Below are 15310 nucleotides of genomic sequence, written 5' to 3' on the forward strand. Positions count from 1 at the left end.
GTCACCGCAGGCAGCCCGCGCACCGGATCCTCCGCAGCCCCGTCAGCAGCCGGGGCCTGGGCCGGAAGCCCAGCCGGCGGCCTGGGAGGCCCTGCGGAGCCGGCGGTGCCACCCCGGGGCTTCCCCCGCGCTGGGTGAAGCGGCGCCGGGGGCCGGGGTGGTGGAAGCCGACGGCGCTGGGTGGTCGCCGGCCGCCTCGCCCCGGGGCTCGTCCCCCCGCGGGCCTGGGAGCGCGTCCCAGCGTGGGCAGAGCCCCCAGACCGGAGCCGCTCGGGTGTCCGCACCACCTTCCTCTCCGCGGCTTGAACGTCCCAGTCTAAACCAGTGTCACCGGCACCCGGTCGTATTTATAAAGCAACAAAAGACAAGAGGGCAACCAACCCGGTGACGGAGCGCCCGCGGGATTAACGAGCCGGAGCGAGGAGCTGACCCACTCAGGTGCGCAGGAGAAACCTGGGAAGGACACCAGGTCCCCCTGGCCGCGGGGGTGGGTGGGCTGCCCCGGGCGCCGCGGGTCCCTCCTCCTGCCCGGGGGTTGCTCTGGACCCTGCGAGACGCCTCGTGATGCTTGTTGATAAATCGCTCTCCTGTAGGAGCCCTGAAGAAGAGCCAGCCCCACCGTGTGCCCGCTGCCATCGCCCAGCCACTGGCTTCCGTCCCAGCAGCCTGCTGAGGGCACTTAGCAGAGTGTGACCAAAACCTGCCTTATCACCGTCCGCCCGGTACCAGAAACAAACTCAGGGCACGGGAGACTTTTCCCAGCAAAGCCTGGCAGCTCCCGATGAGGGAATCGCCGCTGGCTGCGCAAGTCCCTGCTCCTTGCCTGCCCACCCCAGCATATTTGCTCTTGAAGCCCATCCAGCTCTTGGGAAAGCCATCAGAGATGTTGGCTGAGCCCTGCCGCCCGGCATGTTTCCCAGCGGGACAGCCGCCGTCGCTCTTGCCTCTGCTTCTTGCGCTGTCCCGTGCTCGCGCTGCTTGCAGAGACGTTCGCCCTCTCTGCCGGCTCCCCAAGGGCGCCGATGTCTCCTCTCTCAAACAGAGCCCTTGGGTTCTCTCTGGACAATCATTTACTTGCCGATAAATGTGGTTTCTTGGGAGGAAGGAGAGGGCACAAGAAAAATCATTTGTAAATTGGACTCACGTTTGGTTGGCACTTTGATCCAAATAGGGTGGTTTTTTTAAACTTTAAAAAGTCTTGCTTTATTTTGACCTTTTTCCAACATTTATCTCTAAGTGATATTTAACAGTGAGGGCTGAGAAGACCCAGGCTTAAACAAACTGTTTCATCTCCCACCATACCACCTCTCTGTCCCTTCCCCAATGGGAAGCTCGTTTGCCATCCTGCTGAGCCAGCCAAGAAGGGTTTTGTTTCAGATTGACCCAGACGCTTTGCTTTCACAGAATCACAGAATGGTCGGGGTTGGAAGGGACCTCTGTGGGGCATCTGGTCCAACCCTCCTGCCGAAGCAGGGTCACCTACAGCAGGCTGCACAGGACCTTGTCCAGGCGGGTCTTGAATATCTCCAGAGAAGGAGACTCCACAACCTCCCTGGGCAGCCCCTTTCAGGACACTTCTCAAGAACCTGCGCAAGCAATGAGTCACTTTTGATGCTGGGCAATGCCCAGAGGCTCACTTGTGCTGTGTGAAGGCTTCTGAGCCTCTCCATGTCATCATCGTCTAGTGCCCTCTCCACCCACTGGTAGTGGCTGCTGCCGCTTTGCCCACTAATTCTGGAAGAGGAAGTCAAGCTGGGCAAAGGGCTCCTTGGTGGATCTCCAGCCTGTTGTTTGAGAAGGGAGGGAGCTGCAGGAGGGGAATGGGCATGCTGGGAGGGTTGGCTATGCTTCTTGGATGTTAAAGTCCTCGGAGGTGGCATTGGCCTGGGTGTAGTATGACTTAGGAGGTCACTGGTGCCTCCTGGGGAGGCAACTTCCCCACTTCTCTGTCTTAATGGAAGAGAATTTGATCGATCTGCTTCCCTTCTGCTCGCCAGCGGGCTAGGCAAGCCCACGTGAGCTCTGGGGCAAATCCAGACAGGAGCAAGGATCACTGCCCACTGCACGTGGACTAGCCCAACCTCACATCCCTCCCCTGGAGAAGTTCTGGTGTTGCCTGGTTTTACCCAGTTCTCCTCACTTCAGCGTATCCTTGGAGCTGCCAGGAGATAAAGGAGGAAAAGGCGAGGGTAAGCAGGCAGGGACTGCCAGGCCAGCGCCTGCAACACTGCTGACGATGGACATGGTGCTTCCAGCTCTGCCCTCCCCAGGTGCCTCCAGACCCCCGGGTTCCTCAGCTTTGTGGTCACCTCTCTGAGCCAGCCCAGTGCCTTGGCCCCAGCGCTGGCTGCGATAAGATCTGCCAAGACAGTTCGCAGTGACCCAAGGAGCCCCCATTCCCTCCTCTCCAGGGTGAAGCGGCCCCGAGGCCTCCAGGCAAGAGGGAGGGATTTCTGTGCACTTTAGATTTTGTTTTTACGTCTCAAGTATTTTTAGTGCTCATAAAAGTGAGAAACTGGGAGAGACCCAGCTGGGACCAGTACTGTACAACCCTCATCCAGAGCCTTCCCAAGGCAACAGAGACCTGACCGCTGCCAGCCTGGTCCCGCATCTCCAGAGCAGAAGGGCAGACGTACCTGCCCCTCTTCCCCCAGCGTCATCCTGATATTTTCTGGGGAAAGTCCGCTCTGACGGGCACTGGATGTGATGTACCAAATTCAGTGGTGGAGCAGGCAAGCGTTGCTTCCAGTCCACATCGTGCTGGCTCACATCTGTGTGGATTTTCCAACTGGGCTTTTAGGCAGGTTGACATTTGTGACTGGGGCGTGCTGAAATCTGCCCCACGCATCCCACCACGCAGTTAGGTACCTTGCAGGATGGACGCAAAGGATTTGGTCTAACCCACCGTAGGAAGCGGTCTGCCTGCGTCGCTGCAGGCGCTTGTGCTGGCACGGCCCTGTCAGCCTTTCCAGCGTTACCCTGGCCCTGCAAAGGAGCCTGGAGAGAAGCTGGTCCTTTAATGGTCTCTCATGGCGTGGGCAGCCACTGGACCGTGCCGGCTCTGATGGGACTGCAGTGGCAAAGTGCTGATCTGCAGGTTGATAAGGAGGGGCAGTGCAAGGCAGCGCAGCAAGGTGAGACTATCGGGCCAGCAGAAAAGCTTTTAGCCTTTGTCCTCGACCTCCAGACGCAGGGGAGAGGGGCTGGGGACAGCAGGTGGGACAGAGCTGCTGCCTCCCGGGCTGTGTAAGGGCTTTGTGAGCTGCTTTTCTAGAGACACTGCCATTTCAGTGACACCCTGGATTGGAAAGCTCTGCAGTTTGGTTTCTTCTGCTAAAGGGAATCACGGAGCGTAATTGCTGGTAGCTACACCACCAGGCCTTAGCAAACTCCTTTATGTTATAAAATGATCCTCTGTGCCTCTGTGTTGCCTTTCTCAAGGTGTCTAAGAGCTGCTCTAGGGCAGGGCTGAAGACTGGTCCTACCACGTAGCTGGCAGAAGAACACGCAACTATCAACAGTGCTTCTAGCGATTAGGGCGCAGGTATTGTTTAGGGATTTCAGCTTCTTTCTAGCCGGAGATCTCTTCTTTCCTGGTGCGTACAGCTGAGACTGCTCTGCAGAAACCATGTGTAATGGGAGACCCAAAAACATAGTGGGTGGGCCCTGAGCAGCATCGCTCAAGGGAGCGCCCATCCTCAGGACAACAGCAACATCCACTTGCTTTAGTTGTCCTCACCAAGTGACCCCAGTCCAGCCAAAACCGGCTGAAGCTCTGCTTGTGCACGGTGAAGGGCTCGGCAGATGGAGTTCTCTATTCTCAGCCCCAGCATGGACAGAAGGGGAGGGGTGCTAGTCTGGACCCTTGCTGAGACAAGCACAGCGCTGGTTTGCAGTGTAGACCTCCTAGAGCTCCCCTGGGGCTGTGGGAGGGAGCCTGCACCCCGATGCTTTCCCTTGGTCTGGTGTTCACTTGTTGTCTGGGTTCAGTTGCTTTCTCCCAGCTGACCCTCCCTGGTGTGTCTGGATCGCTAGCTGGTTCCTCTGCCGCACAGAAGCTCTCCTGAGCTGCATCTCCCCAGCTCTTCCCACAGCTGCCTCTGCCCTGCTGCCTGCATGGGGCCCAAATGAGGTTGGAGAACGATTTTGTGTGGCTTTCAGTCTCTTCAAGACCATCCACAGAATTTTCCTGCCATCCGTCATTTTGAGAAGAAAGCAAACAAGGAAAAATGATAAACTCAAATTATTGCCTAATCAACACAGAAATCAGTGCTGCTTGCTCAGCCTGTGGGCCACTATTTGGGCAGCGTGCCTGGGCTGCAGTCTTTCATCTCGTGAAGACTGACAGGCGTCTCTGAGATCTGCAGGCAGAGGAAGGAGCTGGGATCTGCTTGGAGGTCTCACCCGGCTGTTTGGGGAAAGAGCACGTGGTTCAAAACCATGGGAAAAAGGGAGCATTGTGTTTATGTTTGTTGGTTAAAGGAAGCCTCATACCAGAAGAGAAGACATCTAAGCTGCAGCTCTGAGGTCTCCAGCACCGTCTCAGAGTACCGCCCTGGTTCGTGCAGCCCTTGATGGGAGGATGCGCTGGGTAACTCACTCCGGGAAATGCTGGGACCTGTGTCACCTGAACATCCTTCTAGATATATGGCAGCCTTGGCAGGGCCACTGCATGTCTATGCATGCGTGCAGGATCTTGGCACCTGGTCTAAAGCATATATCTTCCTCTTCCCCCGGGACTGTCCCATGGACTGCTTTTCCAAAAGCAGTGTCATCCATGCCCAGCCCAGTGACTCAGGCTGCCTCAACAGGGATGTGGGGAAGCCCCACCACTCATCTTCTCCTGGTCATTGGAAGGGAGCATGGCCCCTGGGCTCGGCCCCATTTGCTCTCGGTCAAAGAGAGCCAGCAGCTCTGGTTAGGGGTCAGGCAGACCCCTGCTGCAGCAGGGCTGTGTCACTCCATCTCTGCACCTGGGACAGAGGGTCCTGGGAGGACACGGGCCCCGGTGACAGTTTGGCGTTGCCCAGGAGGCTCTGGGAGTTGCCCTGCACAGGGCGGCAAGCCTGTTCCCGCTCACCTCCACCCTGGCAAGCACAGCGTGGTCGACTGTCCGGATGCGTGCTGCAAAGCGAGGAGCAGGACGGTCTCACCCCGGGGCGAAGAGTCTCCTGGGGCTGCTGCTGCACCCTGCGGGACAGGGGGACAGCAAGAGCTGGAGCAGGGGGCACCCTGCCTTCACCCTCGGTGCTGGCCGGGGAAGGGTGCCTGCAGAGCCCGTGGGGCGGTGGGGCGAGCACCCGGCGCAGGGAGGGAGGGCACTGGGGGTGGCGGGGGTCAGGGTGCTCCTGCGAGGGGAAGGGAAGGGGCGTGGGGATGGGCAGCGCAGGGGGAAGGACGGCCGGGCTCCACTCCCCCCTCACACTGGCCTCCACATCTACTCGTGGTCGGGGAGGCAGGGCTCAGAGGTGCTTGGAGCCGCTTGGAGAAAAGGTGCCGAGACCCGTCCCTCCTCCCAGGGAGGAAGGAGGGCGAGAGGAGCAAGCTTGCGAAGCTCCCGTGCTCTGAAACGTGATCCTGCTGCAGGCACCTCCCTGGGCCCCACCTTGCCCTCTCCAACCTATATATGTCGCCCGCCTTGGCCGGGCGCGGTGGATGCGGGCTCACGCGGTCTGCCGGGCCCCCAGGGATCCCTGCGGATGGAGCGGCCGCGGCACCAGGGCATGGCGAAGAACACGAACATGCGCTGGCGGCTGCCGCTCGTCTGCCTCCTCTGGGAGGTGGCCATGATTGTCCTCTTCGGGGTCTTCGTGCGCTTCGGCCCCGAAGCTGACGCGCACTGGGAGGAAGAGAAGCGAGAGATGAACCTGACCAGCGACATAGAGAACGATTTCTACTTCCGATACCCGTGTGAGTATTTGGGAAGCGTAGTCCCGGTGCTGGCTGGTCCCCATCCCATCCTATCCCAACCCATCGCATCCCACCCCGTGGCAGAGCCTGTCAAAAGCAACGTCTCCACCAACTGCTGGAAAGTCAGGCTCTTGCCCTGAGGCTGGCTTGGGGCACACCAAAGAGTAAGAGCAAAGCTTCGTGGCCCTCCAGTGCTCTTGGGGCTTTGTCAGCAGGGTACCATGACACCAGTACGTGACGTCTTTTTTCCAGGAATAGGCCTGACATGTTCCCAGCACCCTGCAAGTTTCGGCTTGCTGCCCCCTCCCTCGGCTCTGGATCAGAGCGAGCTTTTCTGTGCATACAGAGAAACGGCTGTCGAGATCCTGTGACATCTTCCTCCCCTTCCAACATCCTCCCCCTCCCTAGTAAATCACCCTTTAGCTACTGGCATTTCGATGCTGGAGTCCTCCTAACCTGCCAGGTTCCCGGGGCTCTTGGGTGGCTGCATCGTATTGCCGCGGGGATTATTCAGGCGGTTAAAGCCCTTCTGGCCAGGCGCTGCATTTGGCCGGCTTTGATCTCCAGGGCTGGTCAGCTCTGCGAGCCGTTCAGAACAGGCTGCTTCTGTAGGTGATTGTTTCCAAGGAAGCAACGGGCCTGAGTCATGCGTCTATTTAGAACATTTCCATTAAAAACACCTGCTAAATCAAAGGAGCTATAGAAACCTGTAGCTGCTGAGGATTAGGTAGTTCAGAAGAGGATTTGCTTACAGAAACCCGCTGCTCAGCTGGCCTCCGGGTTAGTGTACAGCCATGGCTACCCTGGGCTCTCCCTCGAGATCTGCCCCTGGGACTAACCCCACGCAGGCTGGCGTGAAGCAGCAGCAGTGCCCGAGGGCTGCTCTTGTCACTGATGTGCTGGGGGGACATCAGGCGTCCAAGAAAGAGCTTGTAGGAGCTAGGGACATGCCATCTCTTCTCTCCTCATATCCCACCCCCGCTGGGCAGCACCAGATATTCCCCCTCAAATGACTGCATGGATTCACACAACTAAATCAACCTAAGAGCAACTGCTTAGCTCAGTTGAGCTCTGAGTTACATTTCTGTTTTCAGACCTGAGGAAGGGCTCACGTGCCGAAAAGCACAGATGGTTTTTCTCCATTATCTAATCAGAAATATTCTCTCTCTGCAAAGATGAACAAACATGGCAAGGCAACCAAGCCCTGGCATTTTGATCCCTGTGTCCATCCAGCGCTGCTCAGAAGAGAGTGTGCTGGTTAAACACCCGAGGATCATTTGTATCATCGTGTCTGCGACCACTGCTGTCCATAGGACCTGTCCGCAATGGCAGCGGGACAGCAGTGACAAACTGACGGGTCCTCCAAGCCCAGAGCTGACTGGGGAAGCAGGCAGGAGGAAGCCTGTGTGTGGTTGTGTCAGTGGTGCCCATTGCCAGGTCCAGTCGGTGAGACAATCGCTCATTTTGAATCGCATAGTGATATTCCCTAATGGGTGACTCATCTGATCTTCAGGAAAAGGAAATGAGATTCTTTGGCACAGGTAGCATTCCCAAGCCCAAACACTTTGTCTTGATAGTGACAGCAATTGCCCTCTCACAAAAGCAGGGTCATAAAACCTTTAGGGCATGGCCGCACCTGGGCTGCTTCTGAGTGATGTCCATGTTATTCTTCCCAAGGGAAAACAAATGCAAGGTTTAGAAAAAGGCTTTAGACTGGGTGCTGTTTGAAGAAAGACCAGCTCTTCCTCCTGGGTTTGTACAGGATCTATCACACAGCGGGGATCCTCTGTGTTTTCAGAGGGTTTGCAGTCCGCAGCTTTAACTCTGACCTGTGTATTTCTGCTTTTCGGGTGGGAGTGGGAATATATACTGCAAATGGCAGCAGAAAATCTAGCTGTGTATTGTGCTGCTTACGCTGGAGAAGAGAGGTGGGGAGAATAAATACAGCTGCAGAGGGAAAGTCTGTGGGATTGTATGGTAAAGCAAGAGTTAGGAAGCCTGGTTCTTAGGACATGCGGAGAAGTGCATTTGAAGTGACCTCTGCTGAACAGTGCCAGCTGCTGATCTCGTCTCCTTCCTTTTTTTACGAGTGATTTCATAGGCATGGGGGACACTTTTTAAAACAAGCAGATTAACCTGTCTCTGCAACATGGCACTACACTGCTGGAGCCTGTCCGAATGCTCATCCTTAAACAAGTCGCAAGATCTTGTAAAGAACGAAACGACGAGAAACAAGACTTCTGCAGAGCTACACCCGGATCCTCACCCAGCCCTTAGTGGAAGCAGCAGATATGACCCCACCGTCCCTGCAGGAGCGGATCAGGGGCCGCTGGATTCTAGCACGGGTTCAGGGTAGAGCAGATTCTCAGTCACTGAATTTTGTTTGCCCTGAGCTTGTACCTTCTCTGAGGCACACAGACGTTGCTGGTTATAGAGGCTATAATGGTTTGTGCACTGTGTAATGCAGAACTTGCTGGCGTAGCTCACTCTGTGCTGTGTTTACCTGTTTCACAGTGCGGGTTTGCTGGTGGGAGTCTCCCAGCGGGGGAACCCAGCCTCGGGTCTCCTGCTCCTTTCATGGGCAGGCTGTCCGCCAGCGTGAAGGTTTGCCTAGATCCGTTTGTAAGCATGCAGCGTTTCAGCTCGCTTAATTGCAAAGCGATGCTTATCTGATAGAAACGTGCAGCATTAAAAAGTACAGCAGGTTTACTGCACCAAGAAGTTCTTTCAAGAGGCTCACACAGGTTTGGTTTCCCCCGGGGAAGGGCATCTGAGGGGCTCAAGCTAGCGAGTCTGAGCGTTTGTGGACAGAACTGGGTCTCTCTGGTTTAAGCACTCAAGACCTCACAAGGTGGGATCCTGGTCTCAAGGTATTTTGCTATTGTTTTCAGCGGCGTTTAAAAATGTATTTGTAAACTTCCCTTATTCTTGTATTCTTCTTGCTCTGAGCCATCACCAGGACCCTGCATTGGATGGGCCTACCCAAAATGACCATTCATGTGTTTTTAGCAAAACTTCACAGTCCATTTTATGTGACATTTTCTGAATTTTTTACAAAAGGGGAAAAAACAATCTGAATAGAAAAATGTTTTCCTTTGTACATTCCATTAGTCTCTGGTATTCTCTTGCACGCAGCTTTTAAAGAACATTTTTACTTTCAAAACTGAGCCTTTTAACCAAAAGCCAGTTTCCGTAAGCTGAGTGCTTAGAAATGTGGGGACGTGGGACAAACACACATTTTCTCTTGAATTTCCCCCCTTCCACCACCGATATTGTTAGTTTCCTTTCACCGACGACTTCAAACGGCACTCGCAGCCCTGCCTTCCCCACAGAGCTGATGTTTCTTTCCCTCTGCACAGCTTTCCAGGATGTCCACGTGATGATCTTTGTGGGCTTTGGCTTCCTCATGATGTTCCTCAAGCGTTATGGATTTGGAGCTGTGGGTTTCAATTTCCTCGTTGCTGCCTTTGGGATCCAGTGGGCTCTCCTGATGCAAGGCTGGTTCCACTCTTTCAAGAGTGGGAAGATCCTCATCGGAGTGGAGAAGTAAGGAGGAGATGGGCTCTGAGATGCCACCTCTTGACTGCCCAGTGGAAGAGCTGGGATGGGAGCCAAGCAGCTGGCAGCGCCTGTCCCTCTGTTGTGTGCAAATGAGTCTAAAATGCTGTCTTCCCTCCACATACTTCCACTGGCTTTCCACCTTTTAGCCCAAAGGTACCTGCCGTTATGGTGGTACTGTTCAAAGGGAAATGCAAGATGAGCATCGCCCCTTAGTCCCAAGCCAAGCACCATGGATGCTAGTGCTGAGAACATAGATATCCCACATTATTTACATAATCTGGGGGAAAGCACCTTTCCTGGACAGTCTGTCAGGATGGGAGGAAGGTCAGTGGGAAATCCAGAGCTGGCTCCTAATCACCTCTTTGTCTTCAAGTGGGATCTCTAGAGCTGGGGGCAGGTGAGGCTGAGTTATGGAAGAGGATTTCCTTATTAAACCACAATTTCCCTTCGCCTTTTCCAGCCTGATCAATGCTGATTTCTGTGTGGGCTCTGTGTGCATTGCCTTTGGGGCCATCCTGGGCAAAACCAGCCCCATACAGATCCTCGTCATGGCTTTGTTTCAAGTCCCTCTCTTCGCGGTGAACGAGTACATCCTCCTCAACCTGCTTCACGTAAGGCTTTAGGCAGCACCCAGTTGGTTCTGCTCCTTCCTCTCCATGTCTCTCCAAACTGTCTCCCCTTGCTATGGCTCCACCAAGCCACTGCCTTCACAAGCATTTGAAATGCAAGAATTCAGGCAGAAAAATTAGACAGATTATAAAAGATGGGTTCCCTGAGAAGGGAGATCTCCCAGAGTTTTACACACAAGCCTGGTGATTCAAGAGCACTGGGTCCCTTCGCCACAGCTCCCGAGGCAGGCAGGGAGTCTTAGCACAAAGGGCCAGTCATTCTCTTTGTGTCTGAGATTTCCCGCTCATCTGTTTTACCTGCTGGGATATGGGTGTTGTAGAAGGAAATCAAGAGATAAAGAGGACAAGATGTCTGCTGACAGAGGCGGGACTCCTGCCCTCTGAGAGAGGGCTTGGAGGGCTGGGAAGCAAATTAGCTCCCAGAAGACCTGAGTGCACATGGGAGCCAACCTGGCTATCGCCGCAACCCGCTTGCCATTAGGAAACTCCCCTCTGCTTCGACGACTTCCAAGGGAAAGCTAGGAGGAATGCAATGGCCATGCACAGGACCAAGTGAGTGGGGTAGACAGCAGGACCAGAGCACTTTTGTCCCCCTTTACCCATGACTGAGTGCAGGCTGGAAGGATGGGTGCGCAGACAAGTTGGGCATGATGCAAACCAGACCTCAGCTCCAAAACAAGTAGTGACTGCAGAAGCGAACCTCTGTTTTCCCATGGCTGCAGGTTAAGGACGCAGGTGGCTCCATGACCATTCACACCTTTGGAGCCTACTTTGGCCTCACAGTGACACGCATCCTATACAGACCCAACCTGGAGCAAAGTAAGGACAAGCAGGGCTCCGTGTACCACTCCGACCTCTTCGCTATGATCGGTGAGTCAGCCCCCACCTCGGGGGCACTGGTGCATGCAGACCATTCGGCTGCAGAGGGCTGGTCCCTCCCACGTCTCTGGGGAAACAAAACTGAAATCAGGATCTGGGGCTGAGAAGCTCTGTATCTCGGTCTTCCACCTCTCAGAGCTACTCAGCTCCCTTCATCAGTGGCTGGGCTGAGATGGTGCCTGGGAAGATGAGGATGCGTTTTGGATCCTCCTCTCTGCCAGCCCCTCCTGATGCTGGTCCCATCATGGGGGTGCACCTCCGGGTCAGTGGGACTATGGGATTTAACTTCCCCCTGTGCAGAAAGATCTTCTTTAGAGGTTTTTTCAATCCCTGTATTCCCTATTTTCCCTTTCTCTTCTTTATCCCCTCCTCCTCATCCCTGCAGGCACCCTGTATCTATGGACCTACTGGCCCAGTTTTAACTCAGCCATTTCTAATCATGGAGATGCCCAGCACCGGGCTGCCATAAACACGTACTGCTCGCTGGCCGCTTGCGTCCTCACCACAATGGCCTTCTCCAGCATGCTGCAGAAGAAAGGCAAGCTTGACATGGTAAGGTGGGAGCAGAGAGCCCTGTGATGCCCAGGGGACTTATAATGAAGTCGATCGAGGGTCCAGGAAAAGATTGTCACTTGTCAGTTGCTGAACAGGCACTGGGTTTCAGAGAGCGGTGGTGCAAACAGCATCCAGGCAGAAACCCAGAGGCTGTATTGAATAAGCAGGTGGGAAGTGAGTCCTGCAGCGTTTGAGGAGCTGGGTGATGTCCTGCACGCAGTGGACCTAAGTCGCAGCAGGGGCTGGACTTGCTCTGCCCAAAGAGCTCCTGATGGTCATGTTGCAGAGCCGTGTTTGGCAGTGCTCTCCAGCGAGCTGAGCAGGGCCTGCGCGGCAGCTCGTGAGCAATCGGGGGGTGACTTGTACGTGTTATGTGTGTGGGTGACATGTCTCTGTGACAGCAGAGCTTGCGTGACACATGGGTGAGACAATTTCCATCTCATCACAGCTCCCCACCCAGGTTTGTGGATGCAAAGAATGTGTGTGGTACGGGGAGTGGGAGTCTGTGAGCCTGTGCTACAGACAGAGGCTGCCTGTTCTTCTCTTGTTTTTCACCAACAAGCAGGAAAATGGGCCCTGGTATTTTCTCTGGAAACATTTTCAGAGCTGATTCTCCTGCTTTGCCATTTGCACCATCCCTGAGCAATTGCGATCTCCCCAGGATGCCAAGATAGGGCGGCTTCTTCTACAGGTCCACATCCAGAACGCAACGCTGGCGGGCGGCGTGGCCGTGGGCACCAGTGCGGAGATGATGCTGACTCCATATGGCTCCCTCATTGTCGGGTCCATCTGTGGCATCGTGACCACGGTGGGGTATGTCTACTTCACGGTGAGTGCTGCTCTAGGGGTCTGCAGCCCTGGGCCTGGCAGGGAGACCAGAAATTGATTCACTTCCCTTCAAGGGTTCCTGCTTTCCACCATCCCTTACATAGATGTGCTTCTGACTCCATTTACTGCCCCAAAATGCTCAAGAAGGTTTAGTATCTGAACAGGAGAGTGTTTGGAGGATACATTGCTATTTTATCTTGAGCTTGGCTCACATCTGCGTCTACAAGCCCTTAGCTCTTTAATGGGACACAATATCACTCTTCCTTCTCCACTTATCCCAGTCCTCCATGCAAGGAACTAATCCTTTCCAGGGCTGCACTTGTGTCCCTGATGTCCCTCTAACTCCCTTCCCCTCAGCCTTTTTTGGAGTCCAGGTTGCACATCCAGGACACGTGCGGCATCCACAACCTCCACGCCATGCCGGGCCTTATTGGGGGCATTGTGGGGGCCATCACTGCAGCTGCAGCCACAGAGGATGTCTATGGAAAGGAAGGGTAAGACAGCTTCAGAACCTTCACTGAGAATAGGTTTTACCTGGGGGTCCTTGGGACGGGAGCAAGGAGCAATTAACAGCTTTGCCCCTTTCCCTCTCAAAAACATGGGGGTGCACTGGCTGTGTTGGGCTTACTGAAGAGTAAAAGACTCATCTCCTGCAGCCGATTTCTGATGGCCTCAAAAAGTGAGCCATGACCCCACTCTCTGGCATTATTCTGGGGCATGGTGGGCAGGGCAGCGCTCCGCCCTCCACCCCTGTGTTGTTCTGGAGGGTCATGTGAGGCTGAAGGTCTGAAATACAAAAGAAATGTTTGTATTTGGGGCTTCTCCTAGGTGAAGCTTTGCCAGGGGCCAGAGGAGAAGGAAGTGAGCTGTGTTTTGTGTCATTGCAACAGTCTCCTGGTCCGTTGCAGAAGAGGGATGGGGCCAGGGAGGGTTCCCCGAGGGAGCAGGGCAACACTGCTCCTCCAGAGCCGGGGAGGATCTCCTGCTGGGGGCAATCCTTGCCATTTCTGCCCTTGGCAGCTTTATCCAGGCGTTTGACTTCACTGGGCAGTACCGGACGCGGACGCCCAGCGTCCAAGGCGGGTTCCAGGCGGCCGGCATCATGGTGTCTCTGCTGATGGCTTTCGCCGGGGGGGCCCTTGTGGGTAAGCAGGAGGCGAGCGCGGAGAGGCGAGGGCTGGCTGCCACGGGAGCGCCCACGTACCCCTGCCTGCGGCTGGACGCGGCCTTCCCGCTCGCACGGCGAGAGCCGCGGCCCCGGGCTTCCTCGCACCCTTGGGACGCCCGGCAGGGGACACGGGGCAGCCAAGCGGGCAGCAGGCTCGGCGGGTTCGGAGGAAAGGGGGATCCGCACTGAGCTCCGCGCCAGGGATCGCCCCCTCTGAGCCGCGGCGGGCGGACCCCGGCCCACCGCCCTGCACCCCACACGGCGCCAAGGCCCGCGGCCCACCGCCCTGCCCGCCCGCTTCCAGGGGCCGTCCTGAAGCTGCCGATCTGGGGCGACGCCGCCGCCGAGAACTGCTTCGAGGACGGCATTTACTGGGAGGTGAGGCGGGGGCCCAGGCGGGCGGCGGGAGCGGCGCTGGGGGCCGAGGCGAGCGGCGCAGGGCGGGGCTGGGGGCCGAGGCGGGCGGCACAAGATGGCGCTGCGGCCCCGCGGCGCTGAGGGGGCTGTGCCGCTCGCAGGTGCCGGAGGACGAGGAGGGCGACGCGTACCACATGCACAACCCCGACAAGCCCGCCTCTCCCTGAGCCGCCTCCCCGCCGCGGGCGCTGCCCCTCAGGGGGCGGCGGGGCCTCCCGCCATCGTCTTCCCCCTGCTCCTCGGGGGTGAAGCTCGCTTTCTCCCCGTGACGACGAGGCACCCGGCTCTGCCCTCCTCTCCCGCTTTTTGTAACGAGCCGTTGTGAATAAAATACAAACCATGTTCTTCTTTCCAGGCCTGCGCTCCCTTGTGTGAGCGGCGGCTTCCCGCCAGGCTTCCCGCGGCAGGGCTGAGCCGGTGCGGGGAGCGCAGCCGGGGCTGGCGCCCTGAGGGGACGGTGCCGGGGTGCAGCCGCTGTCCCCGTGCTCGTGCTGCTGCCCGAGGCCTGGGCGAGGGCCAGAGGCTGGCTACGCTGCTACATCCCCCCACCGTCACCTTCTCAGCTGCTCTGCTGAGGCCTCCAGCAGCTACCTGGGAGCCTTTTTCTGCGCGTATGGTGCAGGCTGGCATGGCCCTGTCCTCTGCTTTGGGTTCAGCCATTCCTCCCAGCGCTGTCGGACCATTCCTTCCCCTTACTGGTGCTGTCTTGATGGGACGAGCCCAAAGCCAGAGCACAGCCCCAGGCTCTTAACCGGACCATCAGGCTCCAGCCAGAGCTGGAGGAGACAGGAATGAAAATTAGGCCTAAAACCTGTGTGTTTTCCAGGGTGATATGATTGAGGAGCAGAAGAGGAAAAGGAAGGGGGGGGGGAAGAAGGTAGGAGGGCTGATAGGTCTCTTCACCGTATCTAGCTGTAATTCTCACACCTGAGGGGGGGAGTCAAAAGTAGCTATTCACATCCCCTTGGGATATGACACCCTCATTTTCCATGCTGGGTAAAGACAAAAACCCTTTGCAACATGTTTCTGGAATTTGTCAGCAGCTGCCAGCAGCAGCATGTTAATTAAATGTCGGCAAAGATGGAAGCAAGAGGCTCTGCTCTAATTGGACACTTTGCTTGGTGGAGCTGAAAAACATTGTGACAGGAGGAGGCGCCGAAACACTGTGTTCACCCGCCATGGTACGGGGATGGGGACAGCCAGGCACAGGGGATGCTCCCTTCTGAACCAGCATTGCCTCTGGCCTGAGACAACCTCGCTGTTGGAAGAAAGAAGGGTGACAAAATAAGAAAAGGCCTAAAATTCTCCGTAGGCAAGGTCTCAAGCACAGCAACGGTGTGGGATGCAGGGAAAGGGGTTGTTG

General features: G+C 56.3%; 1 protein-coding gene across 4 annotated transcripts; it reads left to right on the forward strand.

The window, feature by feature from the left end:
- The first annotated feature begins 113 nt into the window (after positions 1-113).
- On the forward strand, positions 114-14279 carry RHCG (Rh family C glycoprotein). Of its 4 annotated transcripts, none has more exons than XM_075432024.1 (10): positions 114-438; positions 9270-9456; positions 9932-10082; positions 10823-10970; positions 11365-11531; positions 12226-12363; positions 12720-12856; positions 13383-13507; positions 13835-13908; positions 14049-14279. In XM_075432024.1, the coding sequence occupies exons 2-10, from the start codon at positions 9290-9292 to the stop codon at positions 14112-14114; spliced, it is 1173 nt and encodes a 390-aa protein (XP_075288139.1). In that variant the 5' UTR covers positions 114-438; positions 9270-9289; the 3' UTR covers positions 14115-14279. The 4 variants fall into 4 exon arrangements, with proteins under 4 accessions (XP_075288139.1, XP_075288141.1, XP_075288138.1 ...); XM_075432026.1 differs by lacking the exon at positions 114-438 and adding an exon at positions 2016-2189; XM_075432023.1 differs by lacking the exon at positions 114-438 and adding an exon at positions 5629-5910.
- Positions 14280-15310: the final 1031 nt, after the last annotated feature.

This window comes from Opisthocomus hoazin, chromosome 10 (genome assembly GCF_030867145.1).
Source record: "Opisthocomus hoazin isolate bOpiHoa1 chromosome 10, bOpiHoa1.hap1, whole genome shotgun sequence".
NCBI classification, from domain to species: domain Eukaryota; kingdom Metazoa; phylum Chordata; class Aves; order Opisthocomiformes; family Opisthocomidae; genus Opisthocomus; species Opisthocomus hoazin.